Source organism: Carcharodon carcharias, chromosome 12 (assembly GCF_017639515.1).
Source record: "Carcharodon carcharias isolate sCarCar2 chromosome 12, sCarCar2.pri, whole genome shotgun sequence".
In the NCBI taxonomy this organism is placed as follows: domain Eukaryota; kingdom Metazoa; phylum Chordata; class Chondrichthyes; order Lamniformes; family Lamnidae; genus Carcharodon; species Carcharodon carcharias.
The window spans coordinates 16,420,682-16,445,555 of record NC_054478.1 but is presented as its reverse complement, the minus strand read 5'-3'; the positions used below and the strand labels follow the sequence as shown (position 1 = coordinate 16,445,555).

The 24,874-nt window shown below is 48.6% G+C and overlaps 2 protein-coding genes across 5 annotated transcripts in view; both read right to left on the bottom strand.

Moving 5' to 3' along the window:
- The window catches only part of znf142 (zinc finger protein 142), a 48,497-nt gene extending 40,555 nt beyond the window's left edge, over positions 1 to 7,942 (bottom strand). For 3 of the 4 annotated variants that reach the window (XM_041200630.1, XM_041200632.1, XM_041200634.1), the window contains exons 1-2: positions 7,753 to 7,826; positions 1,510 to 1,910 (exon numbers count right to left, since the gene is read on the bottom strand). In XM_041200630.1, the coding sequence (XP_041056564.1) occupies positions 1,510 to 1,858 (349 nt within the window). In that variant the 5' untranslated portion in view covers positions 1,859 to 1,910; positions 7,753 to 7,826. Of the gene's footprint in view, positions 1 to 1,509; positions 1,911 to 7,752; positions 7,827 to 7,872 lie in introns of those variants that run through there. The other variant, XM_041200631.1, reaches the window with a different exon arrangement.
- Positions 7,943 to 18,859: 10,917 nt separating this feature from the next.
- LOC121284843 (villin-1-like) overlaps positions 18,860 to 24,874 on the bottom strand; it is a 53,177-nt gene continuing 47,162 nt past the window's right edge. The window contains exons 19-20 of the mRNA XM_041200638.1: positions 23,806 to 23,946; positions 18,860 to 20,069 (exon numbers count right to left, since the gene is read on the bottom strand). Coding sequence (XP_041056572.1) covers positions 19,956 to 20,069; positions 23,806 to 23,946 — 255 coding nt within the window. The 3' untranslated portion in view covers positions 18,860 to 19,955. The remainder of the gene's footprint in view (positions 20,070 to 23,805; positions 23,947 to 24,874) is intronic.

The window sequence follows — 24,874 nt, the reverse complement described above, 5'->3', positions numbered from 1 at the left end:
TTCCAGAATAGGACAGTGGCCAGTCTTTACGTGTCACTGAAACACTGGGTGCTGCCACACCAACCTTGACTGGCCTTTCCTAGCCCAGGGATAGGGAGCTCATTTGTACCTCCAGACCTACCTATCGCAATGCTTTCTGGACCCGCCTCTCATCATCTACCTTCCGCAAGATTCAGCTCATTCAAAAGTCAGCTGCCTGTATCTCAACTCTCAGCATGTGCCTTTCACCCATCTCCTCTGTGCTCACTGACCTACACTGGCTCCTGATCCAGCAACGCCTTGGGTTTAAAATTCCCATCCTCGTTTTCAAATCCCCGCACGGTCTCACCTAACGTTCCCTCTAAGCTGTGCGGATGTAACGGGAAAACAGGAACGTGCCGTACAGAGAACAAACCTTCCACCCACAAGTGATGTTCCCTTTAAGGTGAGCTCCAGCGTGACCTGGTCCAATCTTAAAGGAACTGCGCAGTGCAACAAGTCAGCCATGCACAGCAAATGGAAGCTAGAGAAGGACATTGACCCCACTCCTTTCTACCTCTGCAATCTTTTCCAGCTCCGCAAAATCCCAATAATAAAAGCAAAATACTGCAGATGCTGCAAATCTGAAATAAAGACAGGAAATGCTGAAAGAAAATCAGGTCTGGCAGCATCTGTGGCGAGAGGAAAAATCAAACCACCAAGATCTCTAAGCTCCTCCAATCTTTCTATGATTTAAAATGGGATCTTGGGTTGACTCGTGTTGGACGGACTCAAATGATACCTGGGATTTGGGGGGGGGGGGGGGAGTGGAGGAGGAGGAGGAGGGGTGGTCGGGGGGGTGGTGTTATCTGTTATCTTATGGGGAAAGGTTTGACAGGCTGGTCTTGTATCCGTTGGAGTTTAGAGGTGACTTGAGGATGTTTCCCCTTATGGGAGAGACTAGAACTAGGGAGCATAGTTTAAAAATAAGATGTCTCCCATTTAAGACGGAGATGAGGAGAAATTCTCTCTCTCTCTAAGGGTCATTAGCATATGGAATTCTCTTCCCCAGATGGCAGTGGAGGCTGGATCATTGAACATTTTTAAGGCTGAGTTAGATGGATTTTTGATCAACAAGGGTCGTCTTCTTATCGTGTCCACGGACAGGTGGACGGAATCATGGGACACATGCAGCATTAAATAGCCAACACCTCACCGCTGAGCCAACAGCAGAGGTTCCAGACTTCAACCTCACTCTTAAACACTGGACAGAACTCAACCCAAACCCCACAGATTACCGAAAATTCTCCAGATGAGGGCTAACCCAAAGAGTGATTGTGGGCACAAGCCTCAAACCATGGAACCCATCAGATCAACCTGCCCAGGCAGCCCTATTGCGGGCGGCACCTCAATTCCCGACTTGGCATCGACTGGACCGACAAACTGGACATCACATCATAAGCTTTTCCCACTGTACAAAAATCGTCGTGACATCCTGACACTACACAAGATTCTGTCATACTACAGCACAAAGAGGCCAAGCTAAGATACCTGGCGGGTTGCTGGCTGCCTCCATCGTCTCATCCCGCTGGACAGTTTGCACGAGGTTCTGCCCATCACACTCCTCGCTGCTTTCCGACAGTTCCTGCGTGGACGCCACCGTCACCTCCAGGGTCACGGTTTGGCACGTGTCCTTGAGGCCGGCCTCCTCCTGAGGATTGGCGCTCTGCCCGGCCTCTACCATGAGCTGCGCCACGTCCGCCGCGAAGCACCCGTCGCCTTGGAGAGCGTGCGGTCCGCCCCGCAGCTCGATGATGCCATGGAGTGCGTAGTCCTGCTCGGCAGCGAATTCCGTGAAGATGCCGCCACTGTCTGCTACACCCCCTCCCTGCTCTTCCATCTTGGCTTTGACGTACCCCTTCTGCCTACGATGCCTCCAGTAGACCCGAGATCTGCCGACACACAGACAACAGGAATAAATAAGGAGAACCCGGTTTCCAGTGATGGGAGGGTCAAGATAATTGGTAAAAGAACTAGTGGGGAGATGAGGGGAATTTCTGTTAACACAGCAAGTTGTTGTGATCTGGAATGTGCTGCCCGAAGGGTAGAAACAGATTCAATAATCAGAGACTCACACAGTGCAGAAGAGGCCCTTCGGCCCATCTAGTCTGCACCGACACGTGAGAAACACCTGACCTACCCACCTAATCCCATTTACCAGCACTTGGCCCATAGCCTTGAATGTTATGGCTTTCAAAAGGGAATTGGATAAATAGTTAAGGGGGAAAACTTTACAGGGCTAGGGGCAAAGGGAGAGGGAATAGGACAAATTCGATCAATCATTCGGGTTACAGGATGACTACAACACAAAAGGAGGCCTGTCAAACCCATGCTGGTTCTTTGTTGGGGCAACTCAGCTAGTTCCACTCCTGCAAATTTTTCCCTTCTGGTGCTCATCCCATTCACTTCTGAAAGCCACAATTGAATCAGCCTCCATCATACCCTCAGGCAGTGCATTCCAGGTCCTAACCACTCTCTGTGGGGGGGACAAAAGAGGTATTTCCTCGTATCACCTTTGATTCTTTTGCCAATAATTTTTAACCAGTGTGCTCTGGTTCTCAGCCCTTCCACCAATGGGAACAGCCTTTCCCTCTCTACTGTCCGCACCCCTCACGATTTTGAATACCTCTATCAAATCTCCTCTTGGAAAAAGTTGAGGAATTTCAGTAATGTGAATAGGTTGGAAAAGTTGGAGTTGTTCTCCTTAGGGAAGTGAAGATTATGTCCCTCTTCTCTAGAACTATTTTCATGTGCGGTGTCCAAAATTAGACATAGTACTACAGTTCAGGTCGAACATGTGTTTTGTAAAGGTTCATCATTCTTCCTTAGGGCAATACTGGGCAGGGTCAAGATAAGAGCCAGTGAACACATTGCAGTAAGAGTGGGCCAAGAGAGGGAGCAAGGACAAGTCAAGAGAAACAGGCATGACAGGGCAAGAACAAGTCAAGATAGATAAGATGGAGATAGGGGGCAAGGCTAGGTAAGAAACAAAGCAATAACTAGGCAAGAATAGGATGAGACAGGATGAGAGGTGGGACAAAGACAGGACAAAAGCTGAATTGAGAAAGGGGAAAGAGTTGGGGGGTGGGGCAAAGAGGAGAGAGGAACAACTGGGCAAGAGAATGAAATTACAGGGACTAAAGAAAGAAGGGACAAAATGGAGAAACACTGGGGCATGTGGCAGGGACTAATGAGGGGATAGGTGATGGGTTGGGGGTGGGGATGCAGCTGGATGAGTAGGGGCTGGGTGATAGGGTAATGATGAGACGTTTGGTGAAAATATGAGGAGGAGGAGAGGGTGAAGGGGTGGGAGTGAGTACAAGGGTGAGGATGGTTTGGAAGGGGAGGAGGAGAGATTGAGGAGTGGAGGTGAGTGTTGGGGAGAGAGTGCAAGGGTAAGGTTGTTTGGAGGGGTGAGAGGTGTTGGAGAGGAGAGGGAGCTGCATGAGCAGTTGGGAGAGTGGATGACATGAGGGGCTTAGAGCAGGGTGGATGAGGGGGCCGAAGGTGGAGAGAGTGAGGATGGATGGGTGAAGAAGTAAGACGGTAAATGGGGTTGGGCGCTGAAGGGGTTTTGTAGAGTTTGGGGTGAGGGGTAGGGGGTGACAGGTCAGGGGTTGGGTGAGGGTAAAGGGGTGGGTTTGGGGTTGAGGGGTATTTGGGGGTGTGAGGAGACGGGTGGGTTAGGAATGGTATGGCGGAAGAGGGAAAAATAACAGTGGGAGAAGAGTGGGGAGGCAGGGATTGTGGGGAGGGGGGGTTGTGCGGATGGGGGCAGTGGGGATAGGGGGATGAGGGGGATGAGGGGGTAGGAATTGGCGGGAGCAGGTAGGGATGGGGGGACTGAGGGGGGTAGGGATTGGGGGGACTGAGGGGGGTAGGGATTGGGGGGACTGAGGGGGGTAGGGATTGGGGGGACTGAGGGGGGTAGGGACTGAGGGGGGTAGGGATTGGGGGGACTGAGGGGGGTAGGGATTGGGGGGACTGAGGGGGGTAGGGATTGGGGGGACTGAGGGGGGTAGGGATTGGGGGGACTGAGGGGGGTAGGGATTGGGGGGACTGAGGGGAGTAGGGATTGGGGGGACTGAGGGGGGTAGGGATTGGGGGGACTGAGGGGGGTAGGGGGTTGGGGGGACTGAGGGGGGTAGGGGGTTGGGGGGACTGAGGGGGGTAGGGGGTTGGGGGGACTGAGGGGGTAGGGATTGGGGGGACTGAGGGGGGTAGGGATTGGGGGAATGAGGGGGGTAGGGATTGGGGGGACTGAGGGGGGTAGGGGGTTGGGGGGACTGAGGGGGGTAGGGATTGGGGGGACTGAGGGGGGCAGGGATTGGGGGGACTGAGTGGGGTAGGGATTGGGGGGACTGAGGGGGGTAGGGATTGGGGGGACTGAGGGGGGTAGGGATTGGGGGGACTGAGGGGGGTAGGGGGTTGGGGGGACTGAGGGGGGTAGGGGGTTGGGGGGACTGAGGGGGGTAGGGATTGGGGGGACTGAGGGGGGTAGGGATTGTGGGGACTGAGGGGGGTAGGGATTGGGGGGACTGAGGGGGGTAGGGATTGGGGGGACTGAGGGGGGTAGGGATTGGGGGGACTGAGGGGGGTAGGGATTGGGGGGGGAGGGTAGAGGTTGGGGGTTAGGGATTGGGGGGACTGAGGGGGGTAGGGATTGGGGGGGGAGGGTAGAGGTTGGGGGTTAGGGATTGGGGGGACTGAGGGGGGTAGGGGGTTGGGGGGACTGAGGGGGGTAGGGATTGGGGGGACTGAGGGGGGTAGGGGGTTGGGGGGACTGAGGGGGGTAGGGATTGGGGGGACTGAGGGGGGTAGGGATTGGGGGGGACTGAGGGGGGTAGGGGGTTGGGGGGACTGAGGAGGGTAGGGGGGACTGAGGGGGGTAGGGGGTTGGGGGGACTGAGGGGGGTAGGGATTGGGGGGACTGAGGGGGGTAGGGATTGGGGGGACTGAGGGGGGTAGGGATTGGGGGACTGAGGGGGGTAGGGATTGGGGGGACTGAGGGGGGTAGGGATTGGGGGGACTGAGGGGGGTAGGGATTGGGGGGACTGAGGGGGGTAGGGATTGGGGGGACTGAGGGGGGTAGGGATTGGGGGGACTGAGGGGGGTAGGGATTGGGGGGACTGAGGGGGGTAGGGATTGGGGGGACTGAGGGGGGTAGGGATTGGGGGGACTGAGGGGGGTAGGGATTGGGGGGACTGAGGGGGGTAGGGATTGGGGGGACTGAGGGGGGTAGGGATTGGGGGGGGAGGGTAGAGGTTGGGGGTTAGGGATTGGGGGGACTGAGGGGGGTAGGGATTGGGGGGACTGAGGGGGGTAGGGATTGGGGGGGAGGGTAGAGGTTGGGGGTTAGGGATTGGGGGGACTGAGGGGGGTAGGGATTGGGGGGGGAGGGTAGAGGTTGGGGGTTAGGGATTGGGGGGACTGAGGGGGGTAGGGATTGGGGGGACTGAGGGGGGTAGGGATTGGGGGGACTGAGGGGGGTAGGGATTGGGGGGACTGAGGGGGGTAGGGATTGGGGGGGGAGGGTAGAGGTTGGGGGTAGGGATTGGGGGGACTGAGGGGGGTAGGGATTGGGGGGACTGAGGGGGGTAGGGTTTGGGGGGACTGAGGGGGGTAGGGATTGGGGGGGAGGGTAGAGGTTGGGGGTTAGGGATTGGGGGGACTTAGGGGGGTAGGGATTGGGGGGAGAGGGTAGAGGTTGGGGGTTAGGGATTGGGGGGACTGAGGGGGGTAGGGGGTTGGGGGACTGAGGGGGGTAGGGGGTTGGGGGGACTGAGGAGGGTAGGGGGGACTGAGGGGGGTAGGGGGTTGGGGGGACTGAGGGGGGTAGGGATTGGGGGGACTGAGGGGGGTAGGGATTGGGGGGACTGAGGGGGGTAGGGATTGGGGGGGAGGGTAGGGATTGGGGGGACTGAGTGGGGTAGGGATTGGGGGGGGTAGGGATTGGGGGGACTGAGGGGGGTAGGGTTTGGGGGGACTGAGGGGGGTAGGGATTGGGGGGGAGGGTAGAGGTTGGGGGTTAGGGATTGGGTGGGTAGGGGGTTGGGGGGTAGGATAAGGATTGGGGGTTGGGGGGTTAGGGATTGGGGGGGACTGAGGGGGGTAGGGGGTTGGGGGGACTGAGGGTGGTAGGGATTGGGGGGGAGGGTAGAGGTTGGGGGTTAGGGATTGGGGGGACTGAGGGGGGTAGGGATTGGGGGGAGAGGGTAGAGGTTGGGGGTTAGGGATTGGGGGGACTGAGGGGGGTAGGGGGTTGGGGGGACTGAGGGGGGTAGGGGGTTGGGGGGACTGAGGAGGGTAGGGGGGACTGAGGGGGGTAGGGGGTTGGGGGGACTGAGGGGGGTAGGGATTGGGGGGACTGAGGGGGGTAGGGATTGTGGGGACTGAGGGGGGTAGGGATTGGGGGGACTGAGTGGGGTAGGGATTGGGGGGACTGAGGGGGGTAGGGATTGGGGGGGGAGGGTAGAGGTTGGGGGTTAGGGATTGGGGGGACTGAGGGGGGTAGGGATTGGGGGGGGGGAGGGTAGAGGTTGGGGGTTAGGGATTGGGGGGACTGAGGGGGGTAGGGATTGGGGGGGGAGGGTAGAGGTTGGGGGTTAGGGATTGGGGGGACTGAGGGGGGTAGGGATTGGGGGGGGAGGGTAGAGGTTGGGGGTTAGGGATTGGGGGGACTGAGGGGGGTAGGGATTGGGGGGACTGAGGGGGGTAGGGATTGGGGGGGAGGGTAGAGGTTGGGGGTTAGGGATTGGGGGGACTGAGGGGGGTAGGGATTGGGGGGGGAGGGTAGAGGTTGGGGGTTAGGGATTGGGGGGACTGAGGGGGGTAGGGATTGGGGGGACTGAGGGGGGTAGGGATTGGGGGGACTGAGGGGGGTAGGGATTGGGGGGACTGAGGGGGGTAGGGATTGGGGGGGAGGGTAGAGGTTGGGGGTAGGGATTGGGGGGACTGAGGGGGGGTAGGGATTGGGGGGACTGAGGGGGGTAGGGTTTGGGGGGACTGAGGGGGGTAGGGATTGGGGGGGAGGGTAGAGGTTGGGGGTTAGGGATTGGGTGGGTAGGGGGTTGGGGGGTAGGATAAGGATTGGGGGTTGGGGGGTTAGGGATTGGGGGGGACTGAGGGGGGTAGGGGGTTGGGGGGACTGAGGGTGGTAGGGATTGGGGGGGAGGGTAGAGGTTGGGGGTTAGGGATTGGGGGGACTGAGGGGGGTAGGGATTGGGGGGGGAGGGTAGAGGTTGGGGGTTAGGGATTGGGGGGACTGAGGGGGGTAGGGGGTTGGGGGGACTGAGGGGGGTAGGGATTGGGGGGACTGAGGGGGGTAGGGATTGGGGGGACTGAGGGGGGTAGGGGGTTGGGGGGACTGAGGAGGGTAGGGGGGACTGAGGGGGGTAGGGGGTTGGGGGGACTGAGGGGGGTAGGGATTGGGGGGGACTGAGGGGGGTAGGGATTGGGGGGACTGAGGGGGGTAGGGATTGGGGGGACTGAGGGGGGTAGGGATTGGGGGGACTGAGGGGGGTAGGGATTGGGGGGACTGAGGGGGGTAGGGATTGGGGGGACTGAGGGGGGTAGGGATTGGGGGGGGAGGGTAGAGGTTGGGGGTTAGGGATTGGGGGGACTGAGGGGGTTAGGGATTGGGGGGGACTGAGGGTGGTAGGGATTGGGGGGGAGGGTAGAAGTTGGGGGTTAGGGATTGTGGGGGGGGGGGGGGCGGCTCCTCGTCTCTCTCACCTCAGGCCTACCCTGCGGGGCCCTCCCGCCTCCTCTGAGGAACTGCTGCCCGCGGCCTCTCTCGGCCGGTCTCTCTCACACGGCGGTGGGGATGGAACCGCGAGCCGTCCCGGTACTCACCCTCCCCGGCTCCGGGGAGCCGCCGTCCGCTGTCCGCCTCCCGCTCCCGGGGCCGCGGGGTTTTTTTTTCCGCCCGCCCGCCTGACTTTTTCTTTTCGCCTTTCTTCCGCGGGCGACCAAATGCCGGGAAAAAAAATCGGGGCCTTGATCATTTTTATTTAATTATCTTTGTTCCCCTTATCGCCAACTATCCACATCCCTCATTAAAATGGTGCTGAAGAGAAAAACAATGTTACAGATCCTTATCTATTCGAATTTTTTTTTTACAAAATCCTTGACTTTAAGTTAGACACCCCTGCCCATTGTTAAAAGACCCCTGGTGGAGACTTGGCCAATAGGAAGCGTCATAAAGTGAAGCCACGGCCGCCATCTTGGCTTTGGGCAGATGGTGGCACAATGGGCAGGACATCATTGGACCATGTTGGTGGATATGGACAATAATCATTCCAGCCCAGGACAATGGGAATTAAGCTCACAAAGACCCAGAACATAAAAAGAAATAGGAGCAGGAACATAGAGAACAAAGTAAGGAAGTTATGATCAAAAAGACTAGCAGTTGTAGCATTTTTGCCACCATCAGATGTCTGAAACCAATATTTGCAGCCATTCAAGCACCTTTTGAAATGTATTCACTGTTGTAATGTAGGAAAAGCAGAAACCAGTGCACACTCAACAAGCTCCCACAACCAGAAACAGAGAATTTTTACAGTGCAGAAGGAGCCCATTTGGCCCATTGTGTCTGCAAAGGCTCTCCAAATAAGCAATTCACCTAATGCCAATCTCCTGCCTTCTTCTACGCTTAGTTCCTTTTCCAATAACTATCTAATTCCCTTATGAATGCCTCAGTTGAACCTGCCTCCACCACAATCTCAGGAAGTGCATTCCAGACCACAACCACTCGCAGTGTGAAAAAGATTTTTTTCTCATGCCACTTTAGCTTCTTTTGCCGATCACCTTAAACCTGTGCCCTCTGGTTCTCAACCCTTTCACCAATGGGAACAGTTTCTCTCCATCGACTCTGTCCAGATCCTCATGATTTTGAATAGCTCTACCAGATCTTCCTTCACTGATGTGTTCCCTCACTACTACAGTGAGTGCCAGTCCTGATTTTGTACTTGAGCCCTGGAGTACTGGGCCTTAACCTTGAACCCTGGGATTCAGGGCCAAGAGTGCTACCAACTGAGCCATAAAGGAAACCCGTATAAAAATGATTCAGTTTCAGCTGGAATATTTTGTTAACTCGAGGCATATGGTCAGCGAGGGGAAACTTTGGCCAGAGTGAGACAGAGACCGAGTGAGTGTATTTGGTTCAAAGTAGGAATTCAGCGCATAGGGGGAATGAAATGCTTTAGGTAAGGTTTACTGCAAGAAGTAAAGTGTGCTGAGTGGGGAGTTCGGTGACGGGAGGATATGCTTTTTCACTTCTACTCTTTTTTAGCCTCCAGAATTTGATTTCCACTCTGGTGCATCAGAAGGAGCAGGGTGAACCAGTAACTGGTATTATTAGTTTTATCAGTATTTTAAAGTTCACTGGCAGTGCCAAAACGGTTGGGAGTGGTAAGCTTTATTAATTATAATTAATTAATTAGCAATTATTAATTAATTAATACATATTGGAGATGGCAGGGCAGGAGATATTCTGCAATTGCAGGATGTGGGAGCTTCTGGATGCCAGTGTGATCCAGGGAAAACACATCTACAGTAAGTGTTTGAAGCTGTAGGAACTTCAGCTCTAAGTTACTGAGCTGGAGGTTGGGCTGCAGATACTGCGGCATATCAGGGAGGTGGAAAGTTACCTGGACACTTTAATCCAGGTCACACCCCTTAGGATTGGGTGATCAGTGGTCAGGGACAGGAGGGTGTGACCGCAAGTGAGGCAGGTAAGGGGCCTGGAGTGCAGAAGCCTCGGCCTTTGCAATTGTCCAACAGGTTTGAGGTCTTTATCAACTTGTTTGGATGAGAGTGGGGACTGCAGGGTGGATGAGCTAACTGTGGTACAGGAAGCCATTCAAGCAGAGGGAGTTACAGGAAATGTAGTCATAGTAGGAGCCAGTATAATCAGAGAGATTGACACTGTTCTCTGCAGTAAAGAGCCTGAGTCCAGAAGGCTGTGCTGTCTGCCCGGTGCCAGGGTTCAGGACATTTGCTCAGGATTGGAGAGGAACTTGCAGTGGGGGTTGGGTGGGGGGCACGGTGGTGTGGGTGGAAGGGCTCAGTCATTGTGGTCCATGTTGGTACCAATGACATAGGCAGGACAAAGAAGGAGGTTCTGCCTAGTCAGTATGAGGAGCGTTGCACCAAATTAAGAAGCAGAACATCAAAGGTCATAATCTCTGGATTACCTGAGCCATATGCAATTTGGCATAGGACAAATCAGATTAGGGAGAGGAATGCGTGGCTCAAAGCCTGGTGTGGGAGAAGTGGGTTCCTGTTCGTGGAGTATTAGCATCAATACTGGGGAAAGTGGGACCTGTACCGTTGGGATGGTCTACACCTAAATGTTGCTGGGACCAGTGTTCTTGTGAGCCATATAACTAGGGGAATAGAGAGAGTTTTAAATTAAGTAGTGGGGAGCTAAGGATGAAATTTGGGAAGATGTAGTAAATCAGAGAATAAAGACGAGGCAAAAGAGAAAGATATTATGGAAAATGAAAAACAGACTGTGACAGGAAGCGGTAGAATGTACAAATCTAACGGTAGAACAACAGCTGAGACTAGAGGTTATAAAAAGAATGAAAGGATAAAACTAAAAGTCTCTGTATCTGAATACACAAAGCATTCGAAACAAAACAGATGAACTGGGAACACACATACAAATAAATAAGTACGCTTTGGCAGCCATTACAGAGACATGGCTGCAGGAGGACATGGATTGGGACCTGAATATTAAAGGGTACAGGACATTTAGGAGGGACAGGAAGTGAGGAAAAGGTGGAGGGGTGGCTCTGTTAGTTAATGATTGTATTAGCACAATAGAGAGGGATGACCTAAGTTCACGAAACCAGGATGTGGAAACGATTTGGGTAGAAATGAGAAATGGTAAAGGCAAGAGGTCACTTAGTAGGGTGGATCATAAAGGAAGAAATAATGTGAGCTTGTCAGATAGGCACGGCGGTAATCATGGGAGATTTTAAACTACGTATAGACTGGAAAAATCAGATGGGCAAAGCCTAGATGAGGAGTTCATAGAATGTTTCCCATATAATTTCTTAGAACAGCATGTTTTGGAACCAGCCAGAGAACAGGCTATACTAGACCTGGTATTGTGCAATGAGATAGGATTAATTAATGACCTCATAGTGAAGGCACCCCTAGGTATCATAATATGATTGAATTTACATTCAGTTTGAGGAAGAGAGGAGTGGGTCTGAGACTATGATTTTAAACTTAAATAAGGGCAATTATGATGGCATGAAAGCAGAACTGGCTAAAGTGAATTGGCAAATTAGGTTAACAAATAGGTCAATAGAGATGCAGTGGCAACATTCAAGGGGATATTTCAAAATGCACAGAATTTTTACATTCCAGCAAGTAAGAAAAAGGCCAAGGTACGGACACACCATCCATAGTTAACTAAGTAATTATAAAGGTAGTATCACACTTAAAGAAAAAGCATATATTTGTGCTAAGATAAGTCAGAAGATTGAACAGATTATAAGGAAGAGCAAAAGATGACTAAAAGATTAATAAGGAGGGAAAAATTAAAAGTACAAGAGAAAGTTAGCTAGAAATATAAAAGCAGATAGGAAGGGTTTCTATAAATATATAAAAAAGCAAGTTAACAAAGTGAGCATTGGTCCTATAGAAAGTGAGTCTGGAGAATTGATAGTGGAAAACAAGGAAATGGCAGATGAATTGAACAGGTATCTTGCATCAGTCTTCACTTGCAAGGATACAAGTAACACCCCAGAAGCAGCTATAAATCAGGAAATGGAAGAGAGGAAGGAACTCAGGAAAATTACAATCACCAGAGAAGTGTTACTGAGTAAATTGTTGGAGCCGTGGGATGACAAGTCCCTGGGCCCTGATGGACTTCATCCTAGGGCCTTAAAAGAAGTGTCTAGTGAGATAATTGATGCATTAATTTTCCAAAACTCCCTAGATTTGAGGAAGGTCCCATTAGATTGGAAGATAGCAAATGTAATTCCATTATTCAAAAAGGGAGGGAGACAGAAAGCAGGAAACTACAGGCCAGTTAGCTTAACATCTGCCATAGGGAACATGCTTGAAGCTATTATTAAAGATGCTATAGGAGGGCATTTGGATAAATTCAAGTTAATCAGGCAGTGTAACCATGGTTTTGTGAAAGGGAAACCATGCTTAACCTACTTATTGGAGTTTTCTGAGCAAGTAACACGGGCTGTGGATAAAGGGGGAACCGGTGGATATACTTAGATTTCCAGAAGGCATTTGATAAAGTGCCACATCAAAGTTAATTGCAGAAAATAGAAGCTCATGGTATAGGGGGTTACATATTGGCGTAGACAGAAGATTGGCTGGCTAACAAGAAGCAGGGAGTAGGCATAAATGGGTCTTTTTCAGGTTGGCAAGATGTAATGAGTGATGTGTCACAGGGATCAATGCTGGAACCTTAACTGTTTACAATTTATATAAATGACTTGGATGAAGGGTTGGTTGGGATGGTCCCCAAATTTGCTGATGACACAAAGACAGATAGGAAAGTAAATTGTGACCAGGACATATTGAGGCTTTGAAAAGATATAGATAGGTTAAGTGAGTGGGCAAACCTCTGGCAAATAGAGTATAATGTGGGAAAATGTGAAATTGTCCATTTTGGCAGGAATAATGAAAGAGAAGCATATTATCTAAATGTTGAGAGATTGCAGAGCTGTGGGATGCAGAGGGATCTGGGTGTCCTAGTGCATGAACCGTAAAAGGCTAGTATGCAGGTACAGCAAGTAATTAGGAATGCGAATAGAATGTTCTCATTTATTACGAGGTGAATTAAATACAAAAGTAGGGAGGTTATGCTTCAATTATACAGGGCACTAGTGAGACCACATCTGGAGTACTGTGTACAGTATTGGTCACCTTATTTAAGGAAGGATGTAAATGCATTGGAAGCAGTTCAGAGAAGGTTTACCAGATTAATACATGGAATGGGCGGGTTGTCTTATGAGGAAAGGTTGGACAGGTTAGGCTTGTATCCACTGGAGTTTAAAAGAGTAAGAAGCAACTTGATTGAAACATATAAGATCCTGATGTGTCTTGACAGGGAGGATATGGAGAGGATATTTCTTCTTGTGGGAGAATCTAGAACTAAGGGTCACTGGTTAAAAATAAGGGGTCACCCATTTAAAATGGAGATAAGGCAAAAATCTTTCTCTCAGAGGGCCAAGAGAAGCATGAGGGGAGCCGAGAGTTGGAGATTAGCGCAAGAGGAGCCAGGAGTTCAAGAGAAGTGCAAGAGGAGCCGGGAGTTGAAGAGAAGCGCGAGAGGAGTTGGGAGTTGGAGAGAAGCGCGAGAGGAGCCGGGAGTTGAAGAGAAGTTCGAGAGGAGCCGGGAGTTGGAGAGAAGCGCGAGAGAAGCCAGGAGTTGAAGAGAAGCGCAAGAGGAGTTGGGAGTTGAAGAGGAGTGCGAGAGGAGTCGGGAGTTGAAGAGGAGCTGGGAGAGCAGAGCTGACTAAGGGAGTTCGGTGAGTTGGGAACGAGGTGATCCTTTGAGTACTGTGAGTATGGTCGGAAACATGGCTGCTTGTGACCAAGACCAGGAACTGAACATTAAGAATATTTGACGTTTAGGAAGGACAGACAAGAACGTTTGGTGACCGAGGTAGTTCAGTGAGGAGGGAACGAGGTGATCCTTTGCGTACCGTGGGCACGGTCAGTTAAGTATTTACTACTTTTATCACATAGTTTTTAAGGTCTTATTTTGTGGTTCATCATTTGTAAGGGCTATATTCTGTAACAACGAGGAACAGGGAAGAAGAGCCCAAGAGTAATTGATATTATTTGATATTAAGTATCTTCCAAAAGGTTTAATTTAATTTAAAGGGGTAAGTCATGGCAGGAGAGCTCAAAGCCGTGGTGTGCTCCTCCTGCTCCACGTGGGAAGCGGGAACATTTCTAGTGCCCGGGGCCAGCATGTGTGCGGGAATTGTCTCCAGCTGTAGCTCCTGGAAGCCCAGGTTTCGGACCTGGGTGGTGGTTGGGGACACTGTGGAGCATCCGTGAGGTGGAGAGTATCGTGGATAGCACATATAGAGAGGTGGTCACACCGCAGGCTAAGAGTCCACAGGCAGGAAGGGAATGGGTGACCACCAGGCAGAGCAAGAGGACTAGGCAGGCAGTGTAGGAATCTCCTGTGTCTATTCCCCTGCAAAACAGATATACAGCTTTAGATACTGTTGGGGGGGGGGGGGGAATGGCCTCTCAGGGGAAAGCAGAATCAGCCAAATTCATTGCATCGCAGTTGGCTCTGCTGCACAGGGGAGGAGTTAAAAAGTGTGGGAATGCAATAGTTATAGGGGATTCAATTGTAAAGGGAATAGATAGGCATTTCTATGGCCGCAAGCGAGACTCCAGGATGGTATGTTGCTTCCCTGGTGAGAGGGTCAAGGATGTCTCAGAGCGGCTACAGGACATTCTGAAGGGGGAGGGTGAACCTATGCAAGGAGTCAGAGGAGGGGGAATCAAAGACAAGCACAAAAGATGGAAAGGGGATTAAGAAAAGTGATAGTCAGAGAAATCAAGGGCAAGAATCAAACAGGGCCTCAGTGAAAAATAGTGGGAATGGGACAAGTAATGTTAAAAAGACAAGCCTTTAGGCTTTGTGCCTTAACATGAGGAGCATTCGCAATAAAGTGGGTGAATTAACCACACAAATAGATGTAAACAGGTATGATATAGTCGGGATTACGGAGACATGGCCGCAGGGTGACCAGGGATGGGAACTGAACATCCAGGGGTATTCAGTATTTAGGAAGGACAGACAAAAAGGAAAAGGCTATGAAGTTGCATTGCTGGTTAAAGAGGAAATTAACGCAATATTGAGGAAAGATATTAACTCAATGATGTGGGATCTGTATGGGTAGAACTGAGAAACACTAAGGGGCAAAAAAACATTAGTGGGGGTTAGTGCAAGTCCACCGCCTTTTCCTTTTTGTCTGTCCTTCTTAAATTTCCTCCCCTAAAGTGAAGCAGCTGGGTTTTTATTAAAAACAAAACCCCCCCCCCCCCACCTCTTTGTCTCTCTATCTCTCCGCCCCCCACACACACACCTTAAACCAGCTTATATTTCAACTCTTTCTTGGACTCGAACGCAAGTTCTGTCGAAGGGTCATGAGGACTCGAAACGTCAACTCTTTTCTTCTCCGCCGATGCTGCCAGACCTGCTGAGTTTTTCCAGGTAATTTTGTTTTTGTTTTGGGTTTTTATTAATTGAATTTAAATTTCCCAGCCGCAATGGTGGGATTTGAACTTGCATCTCCAGATTATTGGCCCCGGTCTCTGGTTTATGAGTCCAGTAATGTAACCACTATGTTACTGTACCTGTGCTACATGAATACAAGTTCTTTGAGTGGGTGAAGTAGTGAATGCAAGCTTATTGTTCTGTGGAAGTCTCAGACTTGATGTGAGTAATAGATGTTATCCAGATATGCAAATTTTTCACCAATGAGCAATTTGTTTGCTTCAGCTTTGTTGATTCTTGACATCTTTAAATAGGTCTCACCTTCCCACCGACACCCAGGAAAAACTCAATCTGGCTCCTTAAATTTTCCTCTCAGTTTGAATTCCAAATTGGCTTTTATTAATTTTCAGAACATGGGCATTTATTATTGATCCCCAAGAAGGCTGGGTTTTCTGCTTGAACTTGATGGTAGCTGTTAGATATAATGGAGTGGCTTGCTAGGCACTTCAGAGTCAAGCCTACGTAGCACTGGAGTCACATGTGGGCCGGACCAGGTTAAGGACATCAGGTTTCCTTCTAAATGGTTGCACTGGTTAGTTTTTAATGGTAACCCAGTTTCATGATCACTTTCACTACCACCAGGATTTTAGGCTCCAGAATTTCTTTTACACAGCATCTCCTGCCAACACTGTGTACCTACACATGCCAGAAAACCAACGGCATCATTTTCAGGTGAGACGGTACCAGCAAAAACCCCATATGTCACGGAGTGAAATAGAATTTTTAACAGCACACGTTGAAAAAAACAGCATCAGAGAGTAGGAATACGTGTTACAAATTGGCCAATTCCACCATCAATTTTAAATTAGCCTATTTTTCACTAGCGTAAGATGTTTGAGATTCTGCAGCTGTAACTGGAGCCTGAGGAGTGCTAGAGATTAACCTTGTCAAGTCACTCGCTGAAGTTTCCTTCACCAGCCTCATTAACTGTAAACCTCCCCTACGATTTCCTATATTAACCCCACCAGAGCTATGCTCTCAGCTGGAGTAAATCAGGCACTCAGTGCAAAATGGCCTGAGCAAGGCTGTCACAGCTGCTGAACCAAAGAGCAAAGAGTTGAAAATATAAACTGCATGGAATGGATGGAGGAAAAGCATGAAGGTGGTGGTGAGGCTTTTTTAAACCATGGTCCTTTAACCGTTTGAGAAGCATCTCTTCTTCTGGTTGCTGCTTATGCTCACAATGTCATGATGAAATAAAGCAGTACAAATGTGCTTGCACGGCGGTGACTGTTGTCATGACAATGGATCACAGAGCTGAATTAATTACTGACATTAAAAAAGTCTTCCTTATTAAATATTTTAAAACAAAAACTTTAGCCAGCTTTTGCTTAAAATGTAAAACTAACCACGTTCCGGAATTCCTATGTGGATTATACTTGACCAACTAGTCTGGAGAGAGAACATGGAATGTTGCACCTAATAAAGGTGTCAAGGCCTACTACAGATAGGGACGCTTGAAAAAGGAAGAGATGCGATGCAAAAGACTGAACTCTAATCTCCCGCAGTGGCAGAGACACTGGCGGCTGATTACCACATCTCAAACCACCTCCCGTTAAATTATATCTCAGAAATGTGGAAATGGTCTGAGTTGAAAGAAAGCAGATTCTGGGTGAAAGACATGTTTGTTTTTCTCCCCTTCCAGGAATACAAAAGGAAATGGGTTTAAAAAAAAAAAAAACAGCTGCAAACTTGACCTGTGTTCTAGTGTGTGCTGTGAAGGTCACAGCAGATGATCAACTAGACTTACCTGCAATCTGCAGGGATATCTCTCTCTCTCTCTCTCTCTCTCTCTCTCTGGCCTTGCTGACTTGCCTTCAGCCATAAGTAAAAAGGAAACAGGACAGCTAACCTGCAGAACCAAGTGTCTCCAAACCAACTGCTCAACTGCTAAAGCCAGCTCTACCGGAATCACCCAACTTAATGACTGCAACATTTCACCATCTACTCCTCACGGACAAGCCAAAGACCAATTCGTATATCTTTAAATTTTTATTTTTGGACTCAACTTTTCATTTCTGATCCGTATGGGTGTTGCACTTTTATTATTTTCTCAGGTTTTTAGAGTAAGTTTATTAGTTACTATCTTTGACTCAATAGAAGCCTGGTTATATTGGCTGCTATTAAAACAAATATATTTAGACTAGGAAAAGGTATCCACAAGGGAAGGGATCCCTTTTAAATTAACCTTGTTGAAATCAACCAAGGGTGTTGATTAAGAAGGGGAGCCAGCTCACTCCTCCTCACCCGAGAGCATAACAAAATTGGGGTCCTGTTCACGAAGTTCATTTTGGGTATCTCATCCAGGATCATAACTTGGGGGATCTCACCCGTGGACCGGTCATAACATTGTTTTAAAGAAGCAGAATTCAAATTCTCAAACTGCCCATGGTGAGATCTGAACTCATTCTCCAGCTGATTAGTCCAGTCTAGTCACATAACCACTACTCTGAATTGTCCCCATTAGTCAACTCCATAGCTTCTCAGCAATTTTTTGAGCAGATAGCCCATACTTGATTGTTTGAATGACAACGATTATCCAGCTGCAGATTTAATCATGGTTGCGCTCTCACCTCTCAGTCAGGGTTCAGGTCTAACTCCAGAGGCTCAAGCACATTAAACCAGGTTGGCACTCCAGGTGCATTACTAGGGGAGAGCAGCACTGTCAGAGTCCCATTAAATGGAGGCCCAGTCTGCCTCACAGGTAGACATAAAAGATCCCACAACACTATTTCGAATAGAAAAAATAAATACCTGGAAAAACTCAGCAGGTCTGGCAGCATCGGCGAAGAGTACAGATTAAGTTTTGAGTCCTCATGACCCTTCAACAGAACTAAGTAAAAATAGGAGAGGCGTGAAATATAAGCTGGTTTAAGTGGGGGAGGGAAAGAGAGAAGGGGGGGGTGGTGGTTGTTGGGACAAGCCAGCAGTGATAGAAGGAGATAACCAAAAGATGTCACAGACAAAAGAACAAAGGTGTTGAAGGTGGTGATATTATCTAAAAGTATGTGCTAATTAAGTAGGACAAACAAGGTAGCTCTAGTGGGGGTGAAATAAGACTAAAAGGGCATAAAAGGTATAGATAAACTTCCTATTTCAAATAGGAGCAGGAATGCTTCCAGGTGGCCTGGCTAATGTTTGTCTTTCAACCAACACAATTAACAAACACTGATTTTTTTTAAACACAGCAAGTCCCAAAAACAGCAACGTGAACCAATTGGCTGCTGTATTCTTACCAGTTACTGCACATCAAAAGTACTTCATTCCCTGCAAATCATGTTGGAACATTCAAGGTTGTAAAAGAAACCTGCACTACATAGTGCCTGCCTTGGAGTTAAAACTGGCACTTCTGTCCTGTGGATGGGTTTCACCAAATGACATTATGATGAGTGACCAATATATTGTACATTTATTGCTGTACAACTGCAGAGTCATTGCTAAAATAAAAAAAGGGATACAGAGAAAGCTGCATCACCTTAATAGTTGTCCCATTCCCCACAGCCCCTCCAGTGTAATGCCACACTTCAGCCCCCTCCAAAACAAACATCGAGAGAATCATTTCAGATTTTTATTTGTGGACAATTTATATGTAAATACACCTCACATGCACACAGTTAGTAGTTGAAGTGAATTAACATACATGCATCGCTAGTGGAGATGCTGTGCAGTGCGCTATTCAGGGACATCCCACTCACCTCCACCCCATCCCCAAATTAGATGTGAAACATTATTCCCCACTTCCAACTCTTGCTAACAACTGACATATTCCAACCCTGATACACAAACCTCAGGTCTTCAGAAATAAAAGTAAAGGGGTGAGGAAGAGAAGAATTGATGGTGGTATTGTATGTGTGGGGTCAGTGACGTGATCTACATGGGGATATTAGACTTGAACCCATCTTTGTACATTGTAGACTCGGTTAGGAACAACGGTGTTTACAGCCGAAAGGCAGCGCTACTACTTTTGCGTCATTTCCAGATTTCCAACATTTTTCTCTTCTCTCCAATCTATGAGAGAAGGAGCAGCGAGTAGCAATTTGTCAACATTGACAAGTCAGAGAACACTGTTTGAACAGCACTGTCCTGTTAAAAATGGGCAACCTCAAAAATGACGCACATTCAGGTCAAGCCTGAGATCCAATTTTAATATGTCTAACAGTTCATCCAGGGTATAAAAAAATGCAAATTTCATTAGAATCTACAGCTGATTTCTATTACACCCTTAAAGCACTGGGAAAAGCAGACACACCTTTGAAAATCTGCCCTAGAAAATAACAGCTTTTGGGATAGCTTCATGTATCTACAAGCGATGGCTGTGTTTGGTGCTCTGCTGATAGGACTGGGCTTCTGCAGTGGATACCACAAGAGAGAGCCATGTAGCTAGCTCCAGTAGCTGGATTTGGAAATGCAGTTGACAAATCTCAACAGGAATAGAAAGCTACTTCAGGGCCAACATTTGTAGTAATTTAGCTGCAATCGAAAGATTTTAAGTGGTACTGATGGGTTCAGCAGGGAATGTTTTAAACAAGGTTGATGGCTCTTCCCAAACAGACATTTTGATGCATCCTTGATCAAGCTTAGTTCAGAATTAATGCAAATTATATAAATATATATATTTTTAAATCAGAGCCATTTAGTTCAGTTCACACGTCTAAAACAATCCCTTTTCTTTCTTCAGGTTTCTCTGTTTCCACTCTGGCATTGCATTGAACTTCATTCTGGAGACGTTTAAAACCTTCTGGAAGTCTTCATCTGAAAGGTACTCCTGTGTGACAAAGGGAAAATAGGACGATGAGGACATTAACCCAAAGCTACAGGCTAGTGGGGTATCATAGGATGGTAAAAAATATACATCAATAGAGAATGCAGCAATGTCAGCGGGTAGCACTTGCCTCAGGCTTCAAGCACCACTTCAGAGATTTAAGCATAATATCCAAGTTGACACTTCCAGTGCAGTACAGAGCAAACACTGAACTGCCAGAGGTGCCATCAAATGAAGGCCATTTCTGAACCCTCAGATAAATGTTATACCAATGACAATATTGAAAGAAGAGTGGAAGAGTCCCTGGTGCTCTAGCCAAAACTTATCCCTCAGCCAACATCATTAACAATGTCATCTGGTCATTATCCAGTTGGGTGTTTGTGGGGCCTGGATGCTGCATTTCCCACAATACAACAGTGGCTAAACTTACTTAATTGGCTGTGCCCTCAAGAAAACCCACCTACTTCCATCTCTAATAGCCCCAGACTTCACCACTGCCTCAGCTCATCACTGAGACTTCACTATTCCAGTGCTCTCCTGACCACCCCTTCTCCCCCAGCCCACCCTCCGTAAAAATCATCCAAAAACTCTGCTAACGAAGTCCTAACTCACACCAAGTCCCATTCCACTATAACCCCTGGGCTCGCTAACTCACGTTGATTATACCTGGGAGCTAATGGCTCAATTTTAAAAGTTATCATCCTTGCTTTCAAATTCTTCCATGGCCTCACTTATCCCCATCTCTAATCGCCTCCTTCCCCACAACCCTCTGACCTCTGCACTCCAATTCTGGCTTCTTGAGCATCCATGATTTTAAATTGCTCCACAACTGACAGCAGTCTTGCAGCTTCCTAGGCCCCAAGATCTGGAATTCTCCCCCTAAATCTCTCCACCTCTTTCCTCATTTAAGAAACTCCTTAAAACACACCTCTAAAAAATTCTTTCATGGGATGAGTATCGCTGCCTAGGCCAGCATTTTAATTGCCCTCGAAGGTGGTGGTGAGCTGCCTTCTTGCACCGCTGCAGTCCATGTGGTATAGGTACACCCACAGTGCAGTTAGGGAGAGAGTTCCAGGATTTTGATCCAGGTAACAGTGAAGGAACAGTAATATATTTCCAAGTCAGGATGGTGAGTGGCTTGGAGGGGAATTTGCAGGTGGTGGTGTTCCTATGTGTCTGCTGTCCTTGTCCTTCTAGATGGTAGAGGTCATGGGTTTGAAAGGTGTTGCATAAGGAGCCTTGGTGAATTGCTGCAGTGCATCTTGTAGATGGTACACACTGCTGCTACTGTGCATCGGTGGTGGAGGGAGTGGATATTGGAGGTGATGAATGGGATGCCAATCAAGCAGGCTGCTTGGTCCTGGATGGTGAAAAGCTTCTGGAGTGTTGTTGGAGCTGCACTCATCCAGGCAAGTGGAGTGTATTCCATCATAGTCTTGACATGTGCCTTGTTGATAATGGACAAGCTTTGGGGAGTCAGGAGGCAAGTTACTTGTTACAGGATTCCCAGCCTCTGACCTGCTCTTGTAGCCACAGTATTTATATGGCTAATCCAATTCAGTTTCTGGTCAATGGTAACCCTCAGGATGTTGATAGTGGGGGATTCAATGATGATAATGCCATTGAATGTCAAGGGGCACTGGGTAGATTCTCTTGGAGATGGTCATTGCCTGGCACTTGTGGTGCGAATGTTATTTGCCACTTTTCAGCCCAAGCCAAAATGTTGTCCAGGTCTTGCTGTATGTGGACATGGACTGCTTCAGTATCTGAATCGTCACGAATGGTATTGAACATTGTGCTATGTACGAATGTCCCTACTTCTGATCTTTTGATGAACGGAATGTCATTGATGAAGCAGCTGAAGATAGTTAGGCCGAGGACTCTACCCCGAGGAGCTCCTGCAGTGATCTCCTGGAGCTGAGATAGTTGACCTCCAACAGCCACAACCATCTTCCTTTGTGCTACGTATGACTCCAACCAGTGGAGTGTGTTCCAATTCCCATCGACTCATTTTGTTAGGGCTCCTTGATGCCATACTCAGTCAAATGCTGCCTTGCTGCCAAGGACAGTCATTCTCACCTCACAGAGTTCAGCTCTTTTATCCATTTATGAACCAAGTCTGCAATGAAGTCAGGAGCTGAATGGCCCTGGCAGAACCTAAACTGAGCGTCCATGAGCAGGCTATTTCAGAGTAAGTGCCACTTGATAGGACTGTCAACAACCCCCTCCATTACTTTACTGATGATCGAGAGTAGACTGATGGGGCAGTACTTGGCCGGAATGGATTTGTCCTGCTTTTTGTTGACACAACGTACCTGGGCAATTTTCCACATAGCTGGGTAGATGCCAGTGTTGTAGCTATGCTGGAATATCAGGTTCTGCCTCTCCTTCCACTGCCCCCCCCTGACCCCCACCCCACCAATCATCCTTCAAATCTCCCACTACTAAGTATGACTTTCCTCTCTGCTTTAACCACCTGTTATGACCAGGATGAGATGAGTGCAGATTGTGTAACCCCGCTACTCCGTAGGTCACTCCATTAGTGCAAATGTTTAATTCACCCACCAAAATGGCCAGTCATTCACTTTTGCTACTGTTACATCCAGAATAAGACTTTAACCAGGAGCAAGTTCAGGAGCACATGTCTTCAGTACTGTTGCCAGAATATCATCAGGGCCCATAGCCTTTGCAGTATCCAGTGCCTTCAGCCATTTCTTGATGTCACGTGGAGTGAATCGAATTGCCTGAAGACTGGCACCTGCGATACTGGGGACCTCCTCGATTGGTCACCTCACCAAAAATCTCATGTGGCTCAGTGTCAAATTGCACATTATAATCACTCCTGTGAAGAGCCTCAGAATATCTTACAGTAAAGGAACTTTGTAAATGCAAATTGTTGTTGTTCAAGATGTCCCAGAATGCTTTACAAGACATGTGCGGCATAAATGAGAGATCAAAATCCCAGGGTTCTCTCCTTACACAGGCGAGGTAATCAGAAAGGATGCCTCCTGCTTCAACTCATTTCCTCCCAAAGTCCTGGAGCCATTAGGGAATGTGGCCAGATGCAGTAGGCATCAGGTTCTGCCTCTCCTTCCACTGCCCCCCCGACCCCCACCCCACCAATCATCCTTCAAATCTCCCACTACTAAGTATGACTTTCCTCTCTGCTTTAACCACCTGTTTTGATCAGGATAAGATGAGTGCAGATTGTGTAACCCCGCTACTCCGTAGGTCACTCCATTAGTGCAAATGTTTAATTCACCCACCAAAATGGCCAGTTATTCACCTTTGCTACTGTTACATCCAGAATAAGACTTTAACCAGGCTTCTTTCAAAAAACTCAAATGATTAATTTAAAACAAAAAAAAAAAAACTTTTTATTTTGTTGCAAGAACTGGTTAACACATTGTAATCTGGAATGCACTTCCTGGAAGTGTGGTGGAGGCAGGTTCATTTAAGGCGTTCAAGAGGACATTAGATGATTATCTAAATAGAAACAACGTGCAGGGGAAAAGGCAGGAGATTGGCACTAAGTTAAAATACTCAGAGAGCCGGTGTAGACACGATGGACCGAATAGCCTCCTTCTACACCGTAACAATTCTGTGACTTTTGTTGATCCCCATTTCCTCTCCTACATCACCCAACTTTATCACTAGCATCGTACCCAACAGTCCCAGTAAGTGCACAAGTCCAACTGTAGCCACCTATCTTTAAGTCCACACATGTTGTCTGACTCACCTCCCTCCTTGTTGCGTCCACTCCTTCAGGCAGCTCCTCTGACAGCTTATTGATCAGTTGCTCCGCTGGATAGATCTTCAAGGATTCTTTAGCTGAAGACACACTGTTATAACTATGAGAAATTTGGAATTTCTTCATGTCCTAGAAGGGTGGAGGGAAAGAGGCAAGAAAAAAGGGGGAATTAAAGAGAAAATGATCAGGCACCAGGAAGAAGAACCATGGCTTGGTGGGTAGCATTCTCACCTCTTGAGTCAGAGTTGTGGGTTCAAGTCTCACTCCCGAGAAACTCAGGCTGACACTACTGCAGCACTGAGGGGAGGGCTGTACTGGATGAGAGGTTAACCCGAATATATCTTCTCAGGTGGATGTAAAAGATTCCATGACCACCTCCCACACAGTTTCTCCCTCATGTCCTGACCAACAGAGTCCCTCAAACCAACATCACCCATAACAGATCATCTCACTGTGGCTTGTGGGAGCTCATTGTAGACAGATTAGCTGCTGGTGTTCCCTACATTACAATACTGACTACACTGCAAAAAACAAAACTTCATTGGTTGTGAAGTACTTTGGACATCCCATGGTGGTGAAAGGTGCTATATAAATACAAGTTATTTCAACTTGGCATCAGCTCATTGCTGAATATGGCACCACGCAGAGCATTTCTCCACTGAGCCAGAGGACCAGAGAGGTCTCAGGATTCATGGCCGAGGCAATTACGCAAGTGCTTCAGCAGAACCTATTTTAGATGTGGTTGGAGGGTGGTGGGCTGTGGATGGTGGACTGACAGTTTAAAAAAGAGGAACACCAATAGTTTGGTCCTTTTTTGCTGTCCATAGTTGAAGCTATGAAAGACGCAGTGACTCTCCCTTAACTTAGTGCTCCCAAATGGCATGGGAAGCCCTGTGTTGTGTAGGACTATGTTCAAAACATTCTAGCCGAGGTACAGCTCTCACCCATATCAAGTGGTGTGCAATATAGAACCTACAGACTCCAGTACAGTTAGAATCAATCTTACAACTCAGAAAGGAGGCCATTTAACCCATTGCTTCTGTGCCAACTCTTTAAA